The following is a 15,895-nucleotide window of genomic DNA, read 5'->3' as shown; positions in this document are numbered from 1 at the left end:
TCACTCTTTGCTTTGAAACATATATTTGCACAATTAATTATGCTCAATTTTGGTCATGGTCTAATATATTAAAACACTTCTGTGATGGTTATTCTTTTTTAATTGGACTTGAGATTTTTGTCAGTAGTCTAGAGAAAATTGATAATGCTAATCAAACTGAAACGATAATCAAATTTTCTGTGTGCCTATACTGCAAGTGCTATAATTGTACATCGTATTTGTTTATGCAAGTAAACATTTGAAATTTGTTTAGAAATGATGCATATACATATCAACATATTCCTTAGCTATTTTGTACATATACTTAATTGCATTTAAAGATGCATTTGGGGTGTTTATTCATGCATATGCTTATTGGACAGCTTACTGCATACTGAATATTTCTGATTACAGGGAGGTTTTGTATTTGTAATTTACAGGTGTTTCCATAAGCAAAGGAATTGATGGCTTCCTACAGGTTTGAATCTTTTGTGCCTTAGCCATTTTGACCTCGCTCAACAATAATTTTTTAATGGCTGACCTGGCAAGACTGATGTGCTCTGTGGTCAGCCAGTATGCATATGTCCATTGGACAGCAAGGCAAATATTTATTGGAACTGCTGTGTTCTTCCTTTTGCTCTTCTACAGTATTAATGTATGATGGTATTCCACTAAGGAGTTAAATTCCAAGAAACACTTAGGATCATAATTATCTTTGACATACTTGTAACATTTTGAAATGTGTAGAAACTGGCTAGTGAAATCAAAAGGTATGGGGCAGGAGACATGCAAAGGAAGAGACATCTCTGGACACAATCAAATGTACAATCAAATGCTCAGTACCTTAGGAATTCAAGTTAAAAAAAGAAGAGGAAAATTTATGACATTTGGCTTACAGTATCTTCTGTAACTTTTCAACAGCTCTAGGACAGAGTTTGCCCCAGATCTACAGTTACCCTGGAATCCATGTCCTGAAACTAAGTTCAACTGAAAAAGGGACAACTAAAACAACAAACTGTTCTATGGCTCTACTGTTGCAAACAAAACCTTCCAAATAAAGAGCAGTAAATCAAAGTTTTTTTCTACTTGGTCCTAGAGAAAGCCTGATGTAACAGAGTAGGGAAATCTTACAATCACATGCTGATATGGGCTACAAATACATTACTCTCACACAGTAGTTACTCTGATCTAGATAAAATGACCTAGAATTCTCTTTGCTTGGGCTGTTTTTACCTTGAAAAAAATCTTCAAAATTTCTGGTGCTTTTCTATCTCCTTGGCCTAACTTTATTCTTTTTTTCACCCTTTTCTTGTTTCTAGTATTCAAGGTCTCTTAGCACCTGTTGACTGTCTCATTTCCCACAGTTTTTGTCATCATGTGATAACACCAGCTGAAGGGCTGCTTCTAAAACAACAACCACAGAGGCAGACTGTGGTTTTGAGAAAGGCACATTTTGCAGAGGGTGACATCCAACACTATCATGATGCCACCTGCATCTATAATTGAAGTAGTCTCAAAAGTAATATGAATCATGTCTGACTTTGTATAAGTGTCAGAGGTCCAGTGGAGAAATTTGAAAAGAAAAATAGCTGCTTTTATAAAGAAGTTAGTTACTAGCAAGTAAAAATAACACATTTTAAGCACTTAAGTTAATTGCCTCCACTAGGATACTTTGAGGCCCTAACCACATCATCACATACCATGACTCCTACTCCTTAGCTCTTCCCCAAATACAACAGCCCCAAACTCTGTACCACATTCCCATCCTACCTGGTGATCCCAGTAGCAGCTGTACTCGCAGAAGGTCTTTTTGCTTGGAGCTGCCCCTTATTCAAGTACTGTGAACATCTTCTTTCCTAAGACCTCATTCCCTGCCTTCAGACATATTGAGTGAAGAAGGAAGTGACACCTGCTGCCTACCTGAGAAGAAAACTCACCACCCTCATGGAAGACTTATGATTGGGCAGCAACAGTCAAAAACTCCCTCTTCCCTCCTCCAACAGCCAGACAAAACTAGGATGGTATCAGTAAGTGTCTTTCAATGTTCAAATGCTTCAGTTAGAAGGGCTGGGTCTTTCACAACACTGCTTTCTCCTAGAGGATATAGGATATATCTCCTAGGTATATATATAGGATATCTCCTAGATGATATAGGATATCTTTTTGAAAGAAAGGTTCTTCCAAAAAGGCCCCAAGCCATGAGAAATACTAATACTAAAAAAACAAATTCAACCAAAAGGTGCATGGATGACTATTTAAAAAATACTTTCTATTATCCCCTCACATGAACGGGAACAATCATTGGCCTCCTCTGCCCACCTGAACATTGAAGAAAATTCAATGCCATAAAAATTAACACTATACTTGAATTCATACTGAACAGGCACCTACATAGTAGGCCTTGATATGTATGTAAACCCCCCCCCCCCAGTTCAGAAATAAGTTTGATTCTAAGACAGCTTCAGAAGACAACTGTACAGAGCTTTGACCAGAATAATTCAGATCAGAACAATTAATTCTCCTGTAAATCCTCAGGATTTTCAATTCTCAAAATACTACTTTGTTGTATTATTACAATTACAGTGATCCCACAATCAATTACACCAGATGTGAATGTCTCTGCAGATGTTACTTTCCCTGGGATGGACAACACCTGTCCATTTCCTCAGCAAGGACAGTCAGCCCAGCTAGCTGTTAGCCTGCTTTTAAGGATAGCTACCACACCACATATTTACTTGGGAGAATAAACAGGAAACAAAATATGCAAGGACTGGGATGCAGGTTGGAAATGTAAGAATACACATCTTGGAGATCCTGAAGCTACGGTATACGAGCTACGTTTATTAGATACTTAGTAGTCAAGACAAATAGATGGGAGGAGTGGAATATGTGGAGAGGGAGTGTTGCATAAATGACAGAGGAGTAAACTGTAGACGAAGAAACCTAAGACAGTGGCTGCAAGCTTAGATAAAGGTCACAGAGTTTTTCTTACACATGCAAGTAAAACAGGGTCAGAGCTCACACTCATGCACCCTTCTGCAGTTTCTGGTACTTCTACAGTTTTAGCACACTGATCCTTAAAAACTAGCACTACTACTCCAGAAATTGTGTGGGTATCACAAAGTGGAGAGCATGCTATGCAAACCTTTCCCATTAGTTCTGGATAAAATAAATCTGGTTGGGATGGGGTGGTGGGGATTTTTGGATCTCGATTCAAGCCATGTCATGTGTTTTCTGGGTGATTGCACAGTTTCCAGGCTTACCTATAAATGTAGTCCGAAAGACCTGTTGTAGAAAGGGAGCCAGAACAGAGTGGCCAGGGGTTGTTGGTTGCAGGCCTCAACCTTTTTTCCTGTCTTTCAAGCATTTACTCAAGAGATCAGGGTAAAACAGTACATCTAAAAGCCATGAATCAATTCAAATAGGAACTGCTTCAGTTTACTTAGGAAGCCAGGTTATGTGGTAACGTTAAGACTCTTCTTGATTTATAATCTTTAAAATTATCTGTATTCCTGGACAAGACAGAAAAGAATGTTTGTCAGAAAGGAACAATAAACCAGAAACCAGGTAAGTAATTCCTGTGACGATGAAATCTATCTCAAGGTTAAAGGTAGTTCTGTTATAACTGAATGCTGGAACTAAGTTGTAAATCAGCAGGAACTTGTGTGTGGGTTATAAATGAGCATAAAGTATTGTCTTCCAGCTCTCACTGCTGATACCAGGAAAAGCCTTAGAGCCTTCACTGGCTGTTGAAAGAAGCATAATGAAGTGTAGTATTTCTAGTTAAACAAATCACACATGTTATTCTTTGTAATTACTCTATCTTTTGTACACAGGCTGGAGGTTTCATTCACCTTTTTGTAAATGTTTTCCTGTTTTTGCAGAGATCAATGTTTCATTTTTTGATTTTTTTAAGGGAAGACATTTTGATTTTTCAGAATCAGGTGGGGTTTTGAGAGCAGAGATGGAAATACTGAAATCAACTCAGTTTTGTTTCTTAGTGGGAGGCTCACAGGAAACAGCAAAAACAAGTTTCCTCAGCCCAGACAAGTTTAGCAAGATAGTGTGAGCTGAGAGCTCAGACATATACACTGATCATCTGCAGGCCATGTATTTGATGAGCATAGAGCCCTTATTGTTGATGGTGTACAAATCCCCCAGGAATTGTCACACTCATATTGCATAACCAACCAACTTGTCCTCAGTAGAAAAAAATTTACACAAATGAATGGGGGCACTCTTTGAGAAATGTCATTGTGTGAATTCTCATGCCCATGAATCAAACAATTTAAAATAAATTGCATATAGCTTTATAAAAAAATTTTATTTGCTGGTGGTGGCTTAGGTATAATCCTTTATCAGAAGGGACTGTCCTAAGTTGTAATTGCACTGTTAAGGTGATGGTGTTACACAGCTGCCTGCAGACCAGCCACATTTGTGTGCGTGTCCCTGACAGATACCTGAAGGTGACACTTCTTCCCATGATCCCGTTTGCCTCTCCTGTCACTGAGTCATGTCAACATTGTTGTTCTACCTCCAACCACTTTGCCACTTGAAAGGCTAAGTATGGGCTTCACTTCTTGCTTTTCCGGGCTAAGTTTAGTTCATGAGAGGCTGCTGAAATACAAATAGGTACCATGGAAATGGAGCTCACTGCAGTTGTTAAGGGTGAAGCCAAGGTCACTGACAAACAGCAGGAAATTAACAGCTGGAATCACAAACACCATTAATATAAGAGCTTTGCAACATATGGGAATGTATCTGTAGCTGGTTACACTCACAGAGCATGGATGGATGGATGGATGGATGGATGGATGGATGGATAGATAGATCAACATGCAACACAATCCCCAGAATAAGCATGGAAGTACAGCTTTCCTTGCTGCTCATGCCTTCCCTAACTCCTACCATCAGAAAGTCTAATGAAGAGTAGTTATAATCTAGCATTTGGACACTCTTACAACTGAGATCTACATTTTTAAGCACAAGCTTACTTTTCTTCACTTGTCTGCTGACCCATGGTTATACAAATCTCTCCATACTTTGTTTTTTATTAGACATTTATCCCTCAAGTAAAGAAGGGAAACAGAGTAAACAACTATGTCTGTGCTGCATAAAACTGGTAGAAATTATTGATTTTTTAAGCAATGATTTAATCAATTTGCTTTTAAAAAGTTTTTTAAAGATTTGGATTCTTTATTATTACAATTGCCCCTTTTCCATGAAGATCTGGTTGTGGGGAAAATGTGTATAGAAGAATCCATTATTCCCTTCTTGCCTGGGGCTGCAATTATAATGTTAGGCCAGATAGTACCTATTACCTGCCTGCTTCCTGTTATTTTTGGAATGATCTTAAACAAGGTGAAAGTGCTTATTCAGGGTGTGGGAATAGGAAGGTTTTATTTCACTTATCCAAATATAAACTCTGTATTTAGCCAGTATTTTACATGACAAGCTAAGGACCAAAATCAATTCATCTTTATGTGAATCTTACAATAATGTCAAATAAATTGGATGAGACCCTGAAATAACAAGAATTACACATCCTGTGGGATTCTGCAGATGTTGCATTGTCATTCTCAGCAAACACTGTACACCATGTGGCAGTGCCTGCAAGCACCTCTTTTTTCACTTTCTAACCCTCACAAAGTATTTACTGTTCACAGTCAAGTGTGTTATGTCTGTATGAGGCTCAGACTATAAATAGTCACATACATAGCTTATAACTGGAACAGATTGTTTGTTTGAGCATTGTCATGAAATAAAACTTTTTACATCAAAGCAACACATCCACCCTTTCACCAGATAAAACTTTTTCCTTAATACTGCTGATGCAGAGATCACATTTAAACTGTATTGAAAGTCTGCCTGTGTTTTGCTTTTTGTTGCTGATGTAAAGTAGTGTAAGAGACAAATTTAGCTTCCAGAGAGACAGGATAGCATAAAAATTAGCAATCTGTTTGGGGGAAACTGAATGTAGACCTAGTTTTACAGATTCTTCCCTTGCTGAAGGAAGTATATGCAATTATTTTGTCTTTCCTCAATTATTATTTTCCTTTCTTCATCTATGTATCTTTATTATGGCTATATTCTTGTCCTCCATTCTCAATTGATTGATTTCTCCCTGGTTATTTACAGCAGAAAAACATCTCAACAAGATTTCAGTAGCTCATTTTGTGCCTTGGAAGCTCGGAAGCAGTGTGACTAACCGTGGGTTCTTTAATTTACGTTGGTAAGTAATATAGTTTTCTACTATTTCACACCTAGCTTAGGATTCTTTTCAGAATGAGAGCATGACAGAAGAATCATTTCCTCTGGGTCTACACCTGAACAGAATATTTTTTAGAAAGATATGGTAGTTGCATACAGGTTATAAAGTTTTAAATCCTGTAAACTTAATGTGCAATCACATTAAAGGCACTTGCAAACCCAAGCAATGATGTTCATTTGAACAAGATTTATTTCAGGAGCCTACAAAAGTCATGTAATGTGTACAACTGCTTTAAGACTTACAAGTGAACTTCCAATACATTGACAGTGTTTTGATTGGTCATAAATATGTGTTTATTTTCATCTTTGAGATACTAATATTTTGCTGCTATTTCTCTTGTGTGTCATTTCTGGAGAATAATCATGCTGTTCTCATTAGGGCAAAAATACAGGAAAATGATACAGATAATCCTTTTTACAAACAGCTTATAGCCTGAGAGAAGCATTTTTTTTTCTGGTTGAAGAATAGTGGCTTTTCAACAAACAAGAAGTCTTCTTGAAAAATTTCAAATCAATTGATTGCAAAATATCTCTTTTTTCCTCTTTGTTTTGAGAGGTGATATTTTTTTGTTGATACGCACTCAAATATAATATGTCAAGTCTGCTTTAAAATACTGGAAATGGTCATGTCTTTATTGCAAGGTGAAGTGCTCATACAAGCACACAGTAGTTGCTAAGTCCCTGTATTTTTGTCAACTGGCAGGCTTCCTCACCTGCCAAGGGGAAAAAACCCCCAGTACCACACCCAGGCCTTTTTAAGGCACTTCCCTCAGGCACAGTTCATTACCTGAAATGCAAAATCTACCAAGCAGCAAAACACAAGATATTTCCCCCGACTATGGCCTCTACAATAAGGAGTCCATGGATCCAGTTGAGTTTCTTGGTCCTTAGCAGAACTCACTTGATGCCTTCCCCTTTGGTCAAATAAAGGCTCAGAACTGGCTGGTTCCAGTGCTCCTCTCCCACTGCCTCAGGCTCAAAGTGGCCCTTCGTTATTTGCCTCCTCTTTGCTATATTTCACTTTTTTTTAATATGATCTTGTGTTTCCACAGATAACATCCATTGACTTTTTCTCACTGCCTGAGAACATAGATAAGAAATTTGCTATACCTATTATTATCTTTTGTTGCTCAGCTCATGGTTTCTCTAGCAGTAATAGAGTATCTAACACAATTTAGTCCACTGGAACTCAATGTAAAATTTTGTGCTTTTGTTCTACCAAAATCCTCTTATTTATACATTTTGTTCGTCTGGTTAGTGTCAAATCGATTCATGAAAGCAAATGCAATTATCTTTATTGACTTCCTGGAAGTTTGAACCAGGCCCCAAAAGAATTCTTATAAAAAGATGACCAGTATCTTGTAGTTGGACAGTATTAGTAGCATTCTGCTGTAGCTTTTATTGGCAATGAAATGTGGATTTCCTCATGAGCACAGATGAACTAAAGTGTAGTAGGAATATTTTCTCTTACTATTGCAAAGGATGCCCTTACTCATCCTGACGGTAGTAACATTTCTAATCATTCTAAGCTTTCCTTTAACAGAATTACGTGACCGATACAGAGGGCTGGCATTGCATCATAGCTGTAAATTATAACCTCAAATATTTGAAATCCAGCAAATTACTGATGCATCTATCTAATGCTTCACCAGAATAAGGGTTTTGAGTGGCATGTAGACATTTTATTATTAAAGTTATTGCTACAGGATTAAAATGTATTCTGGATTAAATTTCACTTAATACACTTTTATACCTTGCAAAGTAGATGATAGTGACTTCATTCACTCACTATAAAACCTGCAGAGTGTCAATTATTAAACACTGAATAGAAGTAATTTCAGTAAGTCCTGAATATCCTACAGTCAAATTGAAGTAATGTGGATAGTCTTTGATGATTTCCATTAAATACTTCAGACTACAGGAATAGTTTATGTTAAATAAAGAAGCTATTCCACAAGCAGTGATGGGATAAAACATGGATTCTTTTGCACTGTATCTGTTGTCCCCTAACTAATCTTCACAGCTATAACCAGAATTGTCTCTATTTCTCTGTGACCCATCACTGGGTCCACACTATGACTAATGTGAAACTCTGCGTATACACAGTGCATGTAACATCCACTTTTTACATGTTTCTCCATCTGAGGGAGCACTAATTTGAGTCCCCCTCCTGCATCTTGATACTGAATATATGATGATTAAATATATTAAAATTGTTTTTTCAAAAACTTTGTTTCTGTAAAAGTTTTCAAATCCTTCCCCATCAAAAGCCTCCACAAAATTACTAACGTAGAAGGAAAATTAAGTTCATTCTTTATTTCTATGAGTGCAGGGCAAAGAGAGACTGTTGCTGCAGGGACTCTCTCAATTCAAAGATGATGTAGTTGATATTATAAGTCAGAGGTGCTAGCCTCTGGTGTTAGACAGGTAATGTCTGTAGGAATGATTGGTGCAAGGTACCAGTATGAAGTATTCTGGGAAAATATTTTATCCATAGTAGAGACACAGAAAGAACCATTGTGTTCATGCACGGTTTGTGAAAAAAAAATACTTTAATGTTAACTGAATTTGGCTTACACTACAAGGCTGTTGTGTCTTTCAGGGGATTCATTCCACGGATACAAACATAAAACACATGTGGACTTCAATACAAAGATGAAAGCACCTGAAATCAGCAACAAAATCACGTAAAAAAATTATAATTTTAAGCACATTAAGCAAATGTTCATATAGTTAACCTGTCCTCAGAGATAACTTATAAAGTGAGACTATTCTTTTGGACAGTTTTTTTTGAGATACCATGATGTTTAATTAGAATATCCACATCAGTTCAGCTTTGGACATCACTATTAAAATATTGATTCATAAGGCCTAAGCTATGTTTGCTTTTATAAAGCACAGATATGAAAACTGGGGAGATGAATAAGATACTGCCAGTTAAACTGAAATCAGGCTGTCACCCATGAGGTAGCTGCTGCAGCACCCTAAGACCAACAGCTTACATGCTGTTGTTCATAATATATAGTGTACAAACTCGGAAACTTAGGACTGGTAATTTTATTTTTTAATTGGTGTTTCTCCTTCACACTTTGTGGCTAATGTTTTCCTATTATCGAAGTCTTGCATATTTTAAGCACCCACCCAATTCTGTGGTATTATGTATTTTTTTTTAAGGTCTGAGTGACAAGTACATTGATATAAGTGAATCATCATTTTGCAGGCATAAATTCTTATCAGATCGGTTTTCTAATAGATTTATACATTTAAGACAGTGCATCTGCCATAAAAGATTAGCTCATGGAAGATAGGACACTGTTCTAATAGCAAGTGATAGAATTTTATACTTTAAACATGTGAAACAAACTAGATAGTAAATGAGCATCTTGTTAAGTAGTTTCTGGATATCAGATAAAAAGAAAAAATGGAACTAAAAGGATATTATTGCATAGATTATTGCAAGATTTCCATTCCCTGCTAGAGTCTCTGCTTTGTGATGAAGGACTGCATTTGACTCTAGGATACACCAACTATAACCAGAAGACAAAGCAAAAAATGCAAAATAAAAGAGCATCTGAAGTGCATTATGTCATGTGATTTCAGGATGAATTAGCAATACCTGCTATGGGATTCTTCAGTGTGCAGCACATGAGAATCATTTGAGAGATAAAGAGGGACTTGATAATTTCTAGAAGAATCACCCTTTGAAAGTGAAATTTTTGAGGACAGAGGAAACAAAGACTTTAGTCAGACTGACGTATAGTATCAGTCTGAATGAAGCCATGTTTCTTATTCATCAAATGGTGCTTCCTGACACATTTAATAACACCATATAAATCTTTTCAACCTGATGTATCCCAGTTTTACAGACTCAGTTCTGAGTCTCACATGCAAAGAAACGTGACTCAGAATAACCATGGAGGTTAACCATGAGAGAGGCAAGTACAGTGGGTTTCCCTGACTCAATAGCCCAAAATATATAGTTGGGTTTGTCAAAGGCAGGTCTGAAAAATCTAAAAGTGCAGAACACAGAAAACAAAATCAGAGTAATTCTAACATAATTCTTAGACTTTAACAAGCTGTCTTCTCAACAAGCTAAGTATTATTGTGCCTCCCAGAAGCACACATGTCTCAGCATTTGTTTTTCATTTAAGGTTTATAAGAAGAGATCAGTAGTGGAATGTCTCAGTCAGATTTGTGTCATTAATCACTCCATACAGAAAAGTGATGGATTTCTCAATATTTACCCTCTTTTGATTTGAAGCTATGGATACTTGTGTAATGTCTCTCAAAAGACATTTTCCAGGATCTAAGGTTGGTTTGTTGTTTTTTTTTTTCCCTATGGATGCAGTAGAAAAAGGTCTCCCTGCTGTTACTGAAAGCTTGATTGCATCTCTATGTCCAATCATTACAGACAAATTGATGAAGTCAGTTTATGGCAGTAGCCAGGATCCATGACAAATTTTTAAAAGTGCTTCATAAATTGTTGTATATAACCACACACAACAGAATGCTGCCTTTATGCACTATAAATATATATATGTGTCATTATAAATTGCTGTAGTGTGGACATGTGCATCATATTCAACCAAGTCATAATGACAGCCTTCTGTTTCGTTTCTTCCTTAGGTCTTCAGCTTCCTTGATTTATCCTGTCAGTCACCTGTAGCAAGAAAATACTTGGAATCTCTAACATGAAAATTTTCATACTTCTCTGAATTTTATATAGACTTGAAATATTTATTTTGATCATGTTTAAGTATTCTTGTCATCTACACAAGTGTCTAAACTGTTTAAATCTTGCTAACTTTTTAGCCATGATCATTTATTTTGCTCATGAACTTTGTAGTCTAATTCTGCGCTAAATTAAAATTGTCTACTTTTATCAGTTTAAAATTAGCCTTCTTTCAGTTTCAAGGAAATTGAGAAAAGCTGTTACTATGAGAAAAAAACAAAACCCAATGATTATTTCTCAGCCACTCCTAGTATAAACTTTGGCCAGGTTCCATTTTATACATCTTCTCTGTAAGACAAACTCGTAATCCTTTTCATCTTTCTTCATATAAGAAATTTCCAATACCCCCGATGATTTTCATCACCTATCCCTCTCTGTACCAACAATAAACTTCATAGACTGACTAGAAGTGAATGCCACTCTGCTGTAATAAAATATTATTTTTATTCAGGGGTAAAACCGGTAGGTAATAGGTTTTCACTGAGTGCTTCACAGGGAAGCCATGCTCTTGGCAACCATGCTCGAATTTGAACTCCTCTTGTCCCAGCTGTGCAGTTCAAGGCAGTTCCCCTCCTTGCAGAGACTGAACTTCCCTTTCTGGGCCAATATTTGGGTCACTGCAGATGAGAAGCAGTCTGAGAGCCAGCAGGGAGGCAGCATGATAACAGGGGAACTTGGGATTGAAATCAAAGAGTCTCAGAAAGTATAGATGTACCCGAAGTCACTGAAATATTTTATTCTTTATTGTAACAGGAAGTTTAGATACTTGTGAGGAACACAAATGTGGTTGACTTGGCAGTGTTAGGTTTATGGCTGTATTAGACTCAATAATCTTAAAGGTCTTTTCTAGTCAAAATGATTCTGTTTTAAACTATACAAATAGGTCACTTTTCCAGATTGAATTGCCATTACATCACTGTTTGCCATCAGCTGCCATCTAATGTAGCTGTTAATAGGTCCTGTTGAAACTGTGTAAGGTCTCGACTTCACATAAATCACTCATATGTGAAACTTGTTGTTCTGCATTGATCCATTCCCAAAGAAATAATAAATATATTTAACAAGCTCATTCATACTGTGGAAAATTGGAGACACTTGCTATTTACCATATGTACAAAATGATAATTTATTAATACTCTGTTTTCTTACTTTTAAATCAGCTTCTGACTACATGACATCAAAAAGACGTATTTACTGGCTGCAGTTCTTTTGAGCTAGTCAGATCGTTTAGCAGCTGGAAATGTGTTTAGTGACACATTTATATATTTTAGAACTTAACACCCACACCTGGTAGTGTGGTAAAACATCTGGAATTATGCTGGTTTTTTCCCAGACCAGCCCTTGCTTGACTTTGGTTTAAAAGGACAATACTATATTGAAATAGACTGAATATTTTGTAACTAAGACTACTAAACTACGAAAAAGCTTGGCAGTTTCACTTTAAGAAGAAATAACATCATATGAAACACTTTCCATTTAGCTAAAATTAAATTATTAAATATTTTATCAACTGATTCTTACAGTTACAAAAAAAATCCATAGTGCTAGGGCTGGGAGTGCCTAGCAGATTGCTGAAGAAAAGAGGATTACCAGAAATGCTGCCACCTGGATTGAGACTGGTGATCTTAGTTCACTTCTTAAGGCACACACCTTAAAGTAATATATAATCTCAGTGGGCAGGAAGGAAATGAATGCCAGAAGTGACCTGATTAGTCACTCCTCAGTCAGAGCTGCTGGAGCCAGACTGACGAGCTTCTCTGATGGTGCTTTAGTTGCTGCTGAAGGAATAATGTTTAATTATAGACTGCTTTGCTTTCCATGAACCTTGCATTCAGGTACAAGTAGCACTAACTGAGATATAGCTAGGGCTTGAGGACTAAAGCTTATTATTTCTTGAACATCTTTCCCTAAAATATTTCTATAGGCCTCAGAATTAAGAAAAGGCAAGGAATAATCACAGTATATTTACTATTCTTTGAAGCTAGATAATATGAAATAATTGTGCTCCTGTAAGAAATTGTTGTCTTTGGGTTCTTTTTCCTTAGGTCTTGTATGATATAGCCTATTACACTTTAAAAGAAGAAACGTAGCAACCTTTTAAGTTCACTGTTGATACCATGGAAAGACTACATAGTATATCATTGACTTCATTTGGCTTACCCTTTATATTTTTACAACTGTTATTTATTTTCCTGTTTTGAACTAATTTTGAAATCTTGAAAACAATGTTACATTTGACAATCAAGCAAATTAAATGAGCATTATATCTGTAGCGGTCACAGTCACTGAAAATCAAGAGAATTAATAAAAATAATTAAAATGTGAAAAAATTATTATTTGATAAGCAGCTGGTGATTTATATAAAAAGCATCAATAAGAAGGATAAAAGAAATATCTTCACAACACAACGGTCAAGTGTGAGAAATGAGAACTGTCACTACCTGAAAGAAAAAAAAAAAACAACTTAAGTTTACATGATTAATATGTACTGGAGTTTTTGACATTTGAAGAACAGGATTGAAATAATTCCAGAGGCTGGAAAGCGTGTATTTTCCAAAGTAAAGCTGTTGGAGGTGGACTAGAAGGATGCTCTATAATTGTAGTGATACCATGTCTCAAGTTAAGTCACTGAAGGCTCAGAAAGCTGAAATCAGGTTTTGAATTTAGAAGTGTGCTACCCAGGCCATAGTAATTATGGATGACAGCAAGTCTTCACTTTAGTATCTTTGACTCATGTCAAGAGATTGGGACAGATAATGATTAGCACAACTACTATTAAACCTCTGCTGCAGAGAACATTTGGGACACTAAAGGCCAACAGGGCACCAGTATCAGAAATCTTTGTTTCCAATTCTGTTTTAATCCTAGCCCTGTATGAAAGTCATTTTATAGAGCCTAAGCCTGTTCAGCTGCATGTACTTCTCTGTAGAAATGAGTTAGAAATATGCAAATAACATAAGGAAACAATCTACACCTTTGCATATTATTTGTATATGAACACAAACTTTTGGCTTATGGTGAATACTTCCTGCCTGTGGTGGTGACCAGGAAGGATGTGGAGTGGTAGATAGTGACAATTTTGGCATGTGGGCAAGGACAAGACAATAGTTAGGTGGCAGGTACACAAGCAGGGCATGTGATTGTAGGGATGTGTGGCTCTGAGCTGGGGTATTGGAGGACACCTGAAGCACACAGGTGGCTGGAGGGGGACTCGATTTCTGGTATTGTCAAGACTGGATGAAAAAGATGGTAAATAAATTATTGAAGGTCTCAAAGATGAAGACACCTGCCTTCAGAAATATTAATGGCATCATCTGCCTAGCAGCTCCTGAGTCTATAGATGAATGCAGGTATCTGGGGAACAATTGGACTTGCAGATGTAGAAACAGATTCTGTCAGAGCTGGAGCTTGTAACATGGGATCTCCATCCCAACTCCCTTTCTCACCAGAGCTTAAGGTCTTTTCTGCTTGTCCTTCCCTGTCTGCCCCAGCAAGGCAAGTAGCTGTAGGAACATTCCTCAGGTATCTGAACCCCTGGCAGTACAACTGTTCCTGCAGGCTGAAACTTGGCATTAGAAAGTGTCACAGTAATGTGCCAATGTAGTCAGATCAAGGCTTCATGGAGCCTAATGCTTTGACATTTTGCTTCTTAACACTGCCAACAACAATGCTAATTATTACTTGCGTTGCTTGCATTTACCTAGAGCAGCTCACCTAAGCCTGGCCACTAGTCAGCCCCTGGACTGTAATGGCTACTCATCATCAAAAGCCAGGTCAGCTGGAGCTGCTTCAGATCCAGAATTGAGAAAGGCCTTGTCCTTAATTTCAAAGCCTTTCAAACCCAGTTCCTGTGGTGGTACACAGAACAAATACACTTCTTCCTAGTGTTTTTAAATAAGCATACCCTTATTGAATTTAGACGTATGTAGAATATTCCCTTTTAATCAATGATGCAACTATTTTTGAATAAGTTTTAAAACGCTTACATGTAAAATTTCCCATTTTTGGCTTGAACCAAACTCATAAATTGACAGAAAATGGCACCTCTTATCTAGCTTTTCCTTATAACTCGCATTACTAAACAGACAGCTACTTCAGATAAGACTCAATGCTACTAGACCCTGCAGAACCACAACAACGTTTGTTCAGATTGGAGGAGGCCTCCAAGATCATCGAGACCAAGTTGGGCTGGTCTCCACCAGGTCAGCTACACCTCAGCTCCAAGTGCCACCTCCAGTAGCCACTGGGCCGTTCCGGGGCCGGGGCCATCGCTCCTCCCGCTCCCTCCGCCGCCCGGGCCGCCTCAGCCGGGCCCGGCGCGAGGGCGGCGTGAGCGCCTCCGGGAGCCGCCCCCGGCCCCGCGCGGCGCGAGCCAGCGCGCGAGCCAGGCGGGCCGGGCAGTGCGCATGCCCAGCAGCGCACCGGAGCGGAAGCGGCGCTCCGCGCGCCTGCGCAAGGGGGGATTCCGCCGGGCGCCGCCGGACTTCAACATGGCGACCTAGGCCGGTCGTGCCAGCGCCACCGCGGGCGGGCGAGGGAGTCAGCGAGGCCGCCCCCGTCGTCATGTCCCGGCACAGGAACGTCCGAGGATATAACTACGACGAAGGTAGCGGTTATGGCGAGCAGGCGCTGGTGATAGCAGCTGCCGGTCCCTCCGCGCTCCTCCCGGCCTGTGCCCCTGCCACCGGCCGGGCCTCCCGTCCCGGTGGCCGCGGGCAGGAGGGTGTGGCGGGGCCCGCACGGCGGCAGGGGAGGGCCCGGGGGGCTGTCAGGGGCGGTGGGAGGGGAAAAACCGCCCCCTCACCTCCCCTCGGCGGGGGTTGGCCGGGGCTCCGGGCGAGGCCTCTCCCCGCCCCGTTCCCGGCCCGTTTCCCGCCCGAGTGGGGAGGGTCGGGCACACGTGGCCACTCTGCC

General features: G+C 38.8%; 1 protein-coding gene across 1 annotated transcript in view; it reads left to right on the top strand.

The window, feature by feature from the left end:
- Positions 1-15,422: 15,422 nt before the first annotated feature.
- The window catches only part of HBS1L (HBS1 like translational GTPase), a 59,055-nt gene continuing 58,582 nt past the window's right edge, over positions 15,423-15,895 (top strand). The window contains exon 1 of the mRNA XM_058834234.1: positions 15,423-15,587. Coding sequence (XP_058690217.1) covers positions 15,545-15,587 — 43 coding nt within the window. The 5' untranslated portion in view covers positions 15,423-15,544. The remainder of the gene's footprint in view (positions 15,588-15,895) is intronic.

Source organism: Poecile atricapillus, chromosome 3 (assembly GCF_030490865.1).
Source record: "Poecile atricapillus isolate bPoeAtr1 chromosome 3, bPoeAtr1.hap1, whole genome shotgun sequence".
In the NCBI taxonomy this organism is placed as follows: Eukaryota; Metazoa; Chordata; class Aves; order Passeriformes; family Paridae; genus Poecile; species Poecile atricapillus.
Note: the sequence above shows the minus strand (reverse complement) of the source record. Positions and strands in the feature narration are given on the sequence as shown.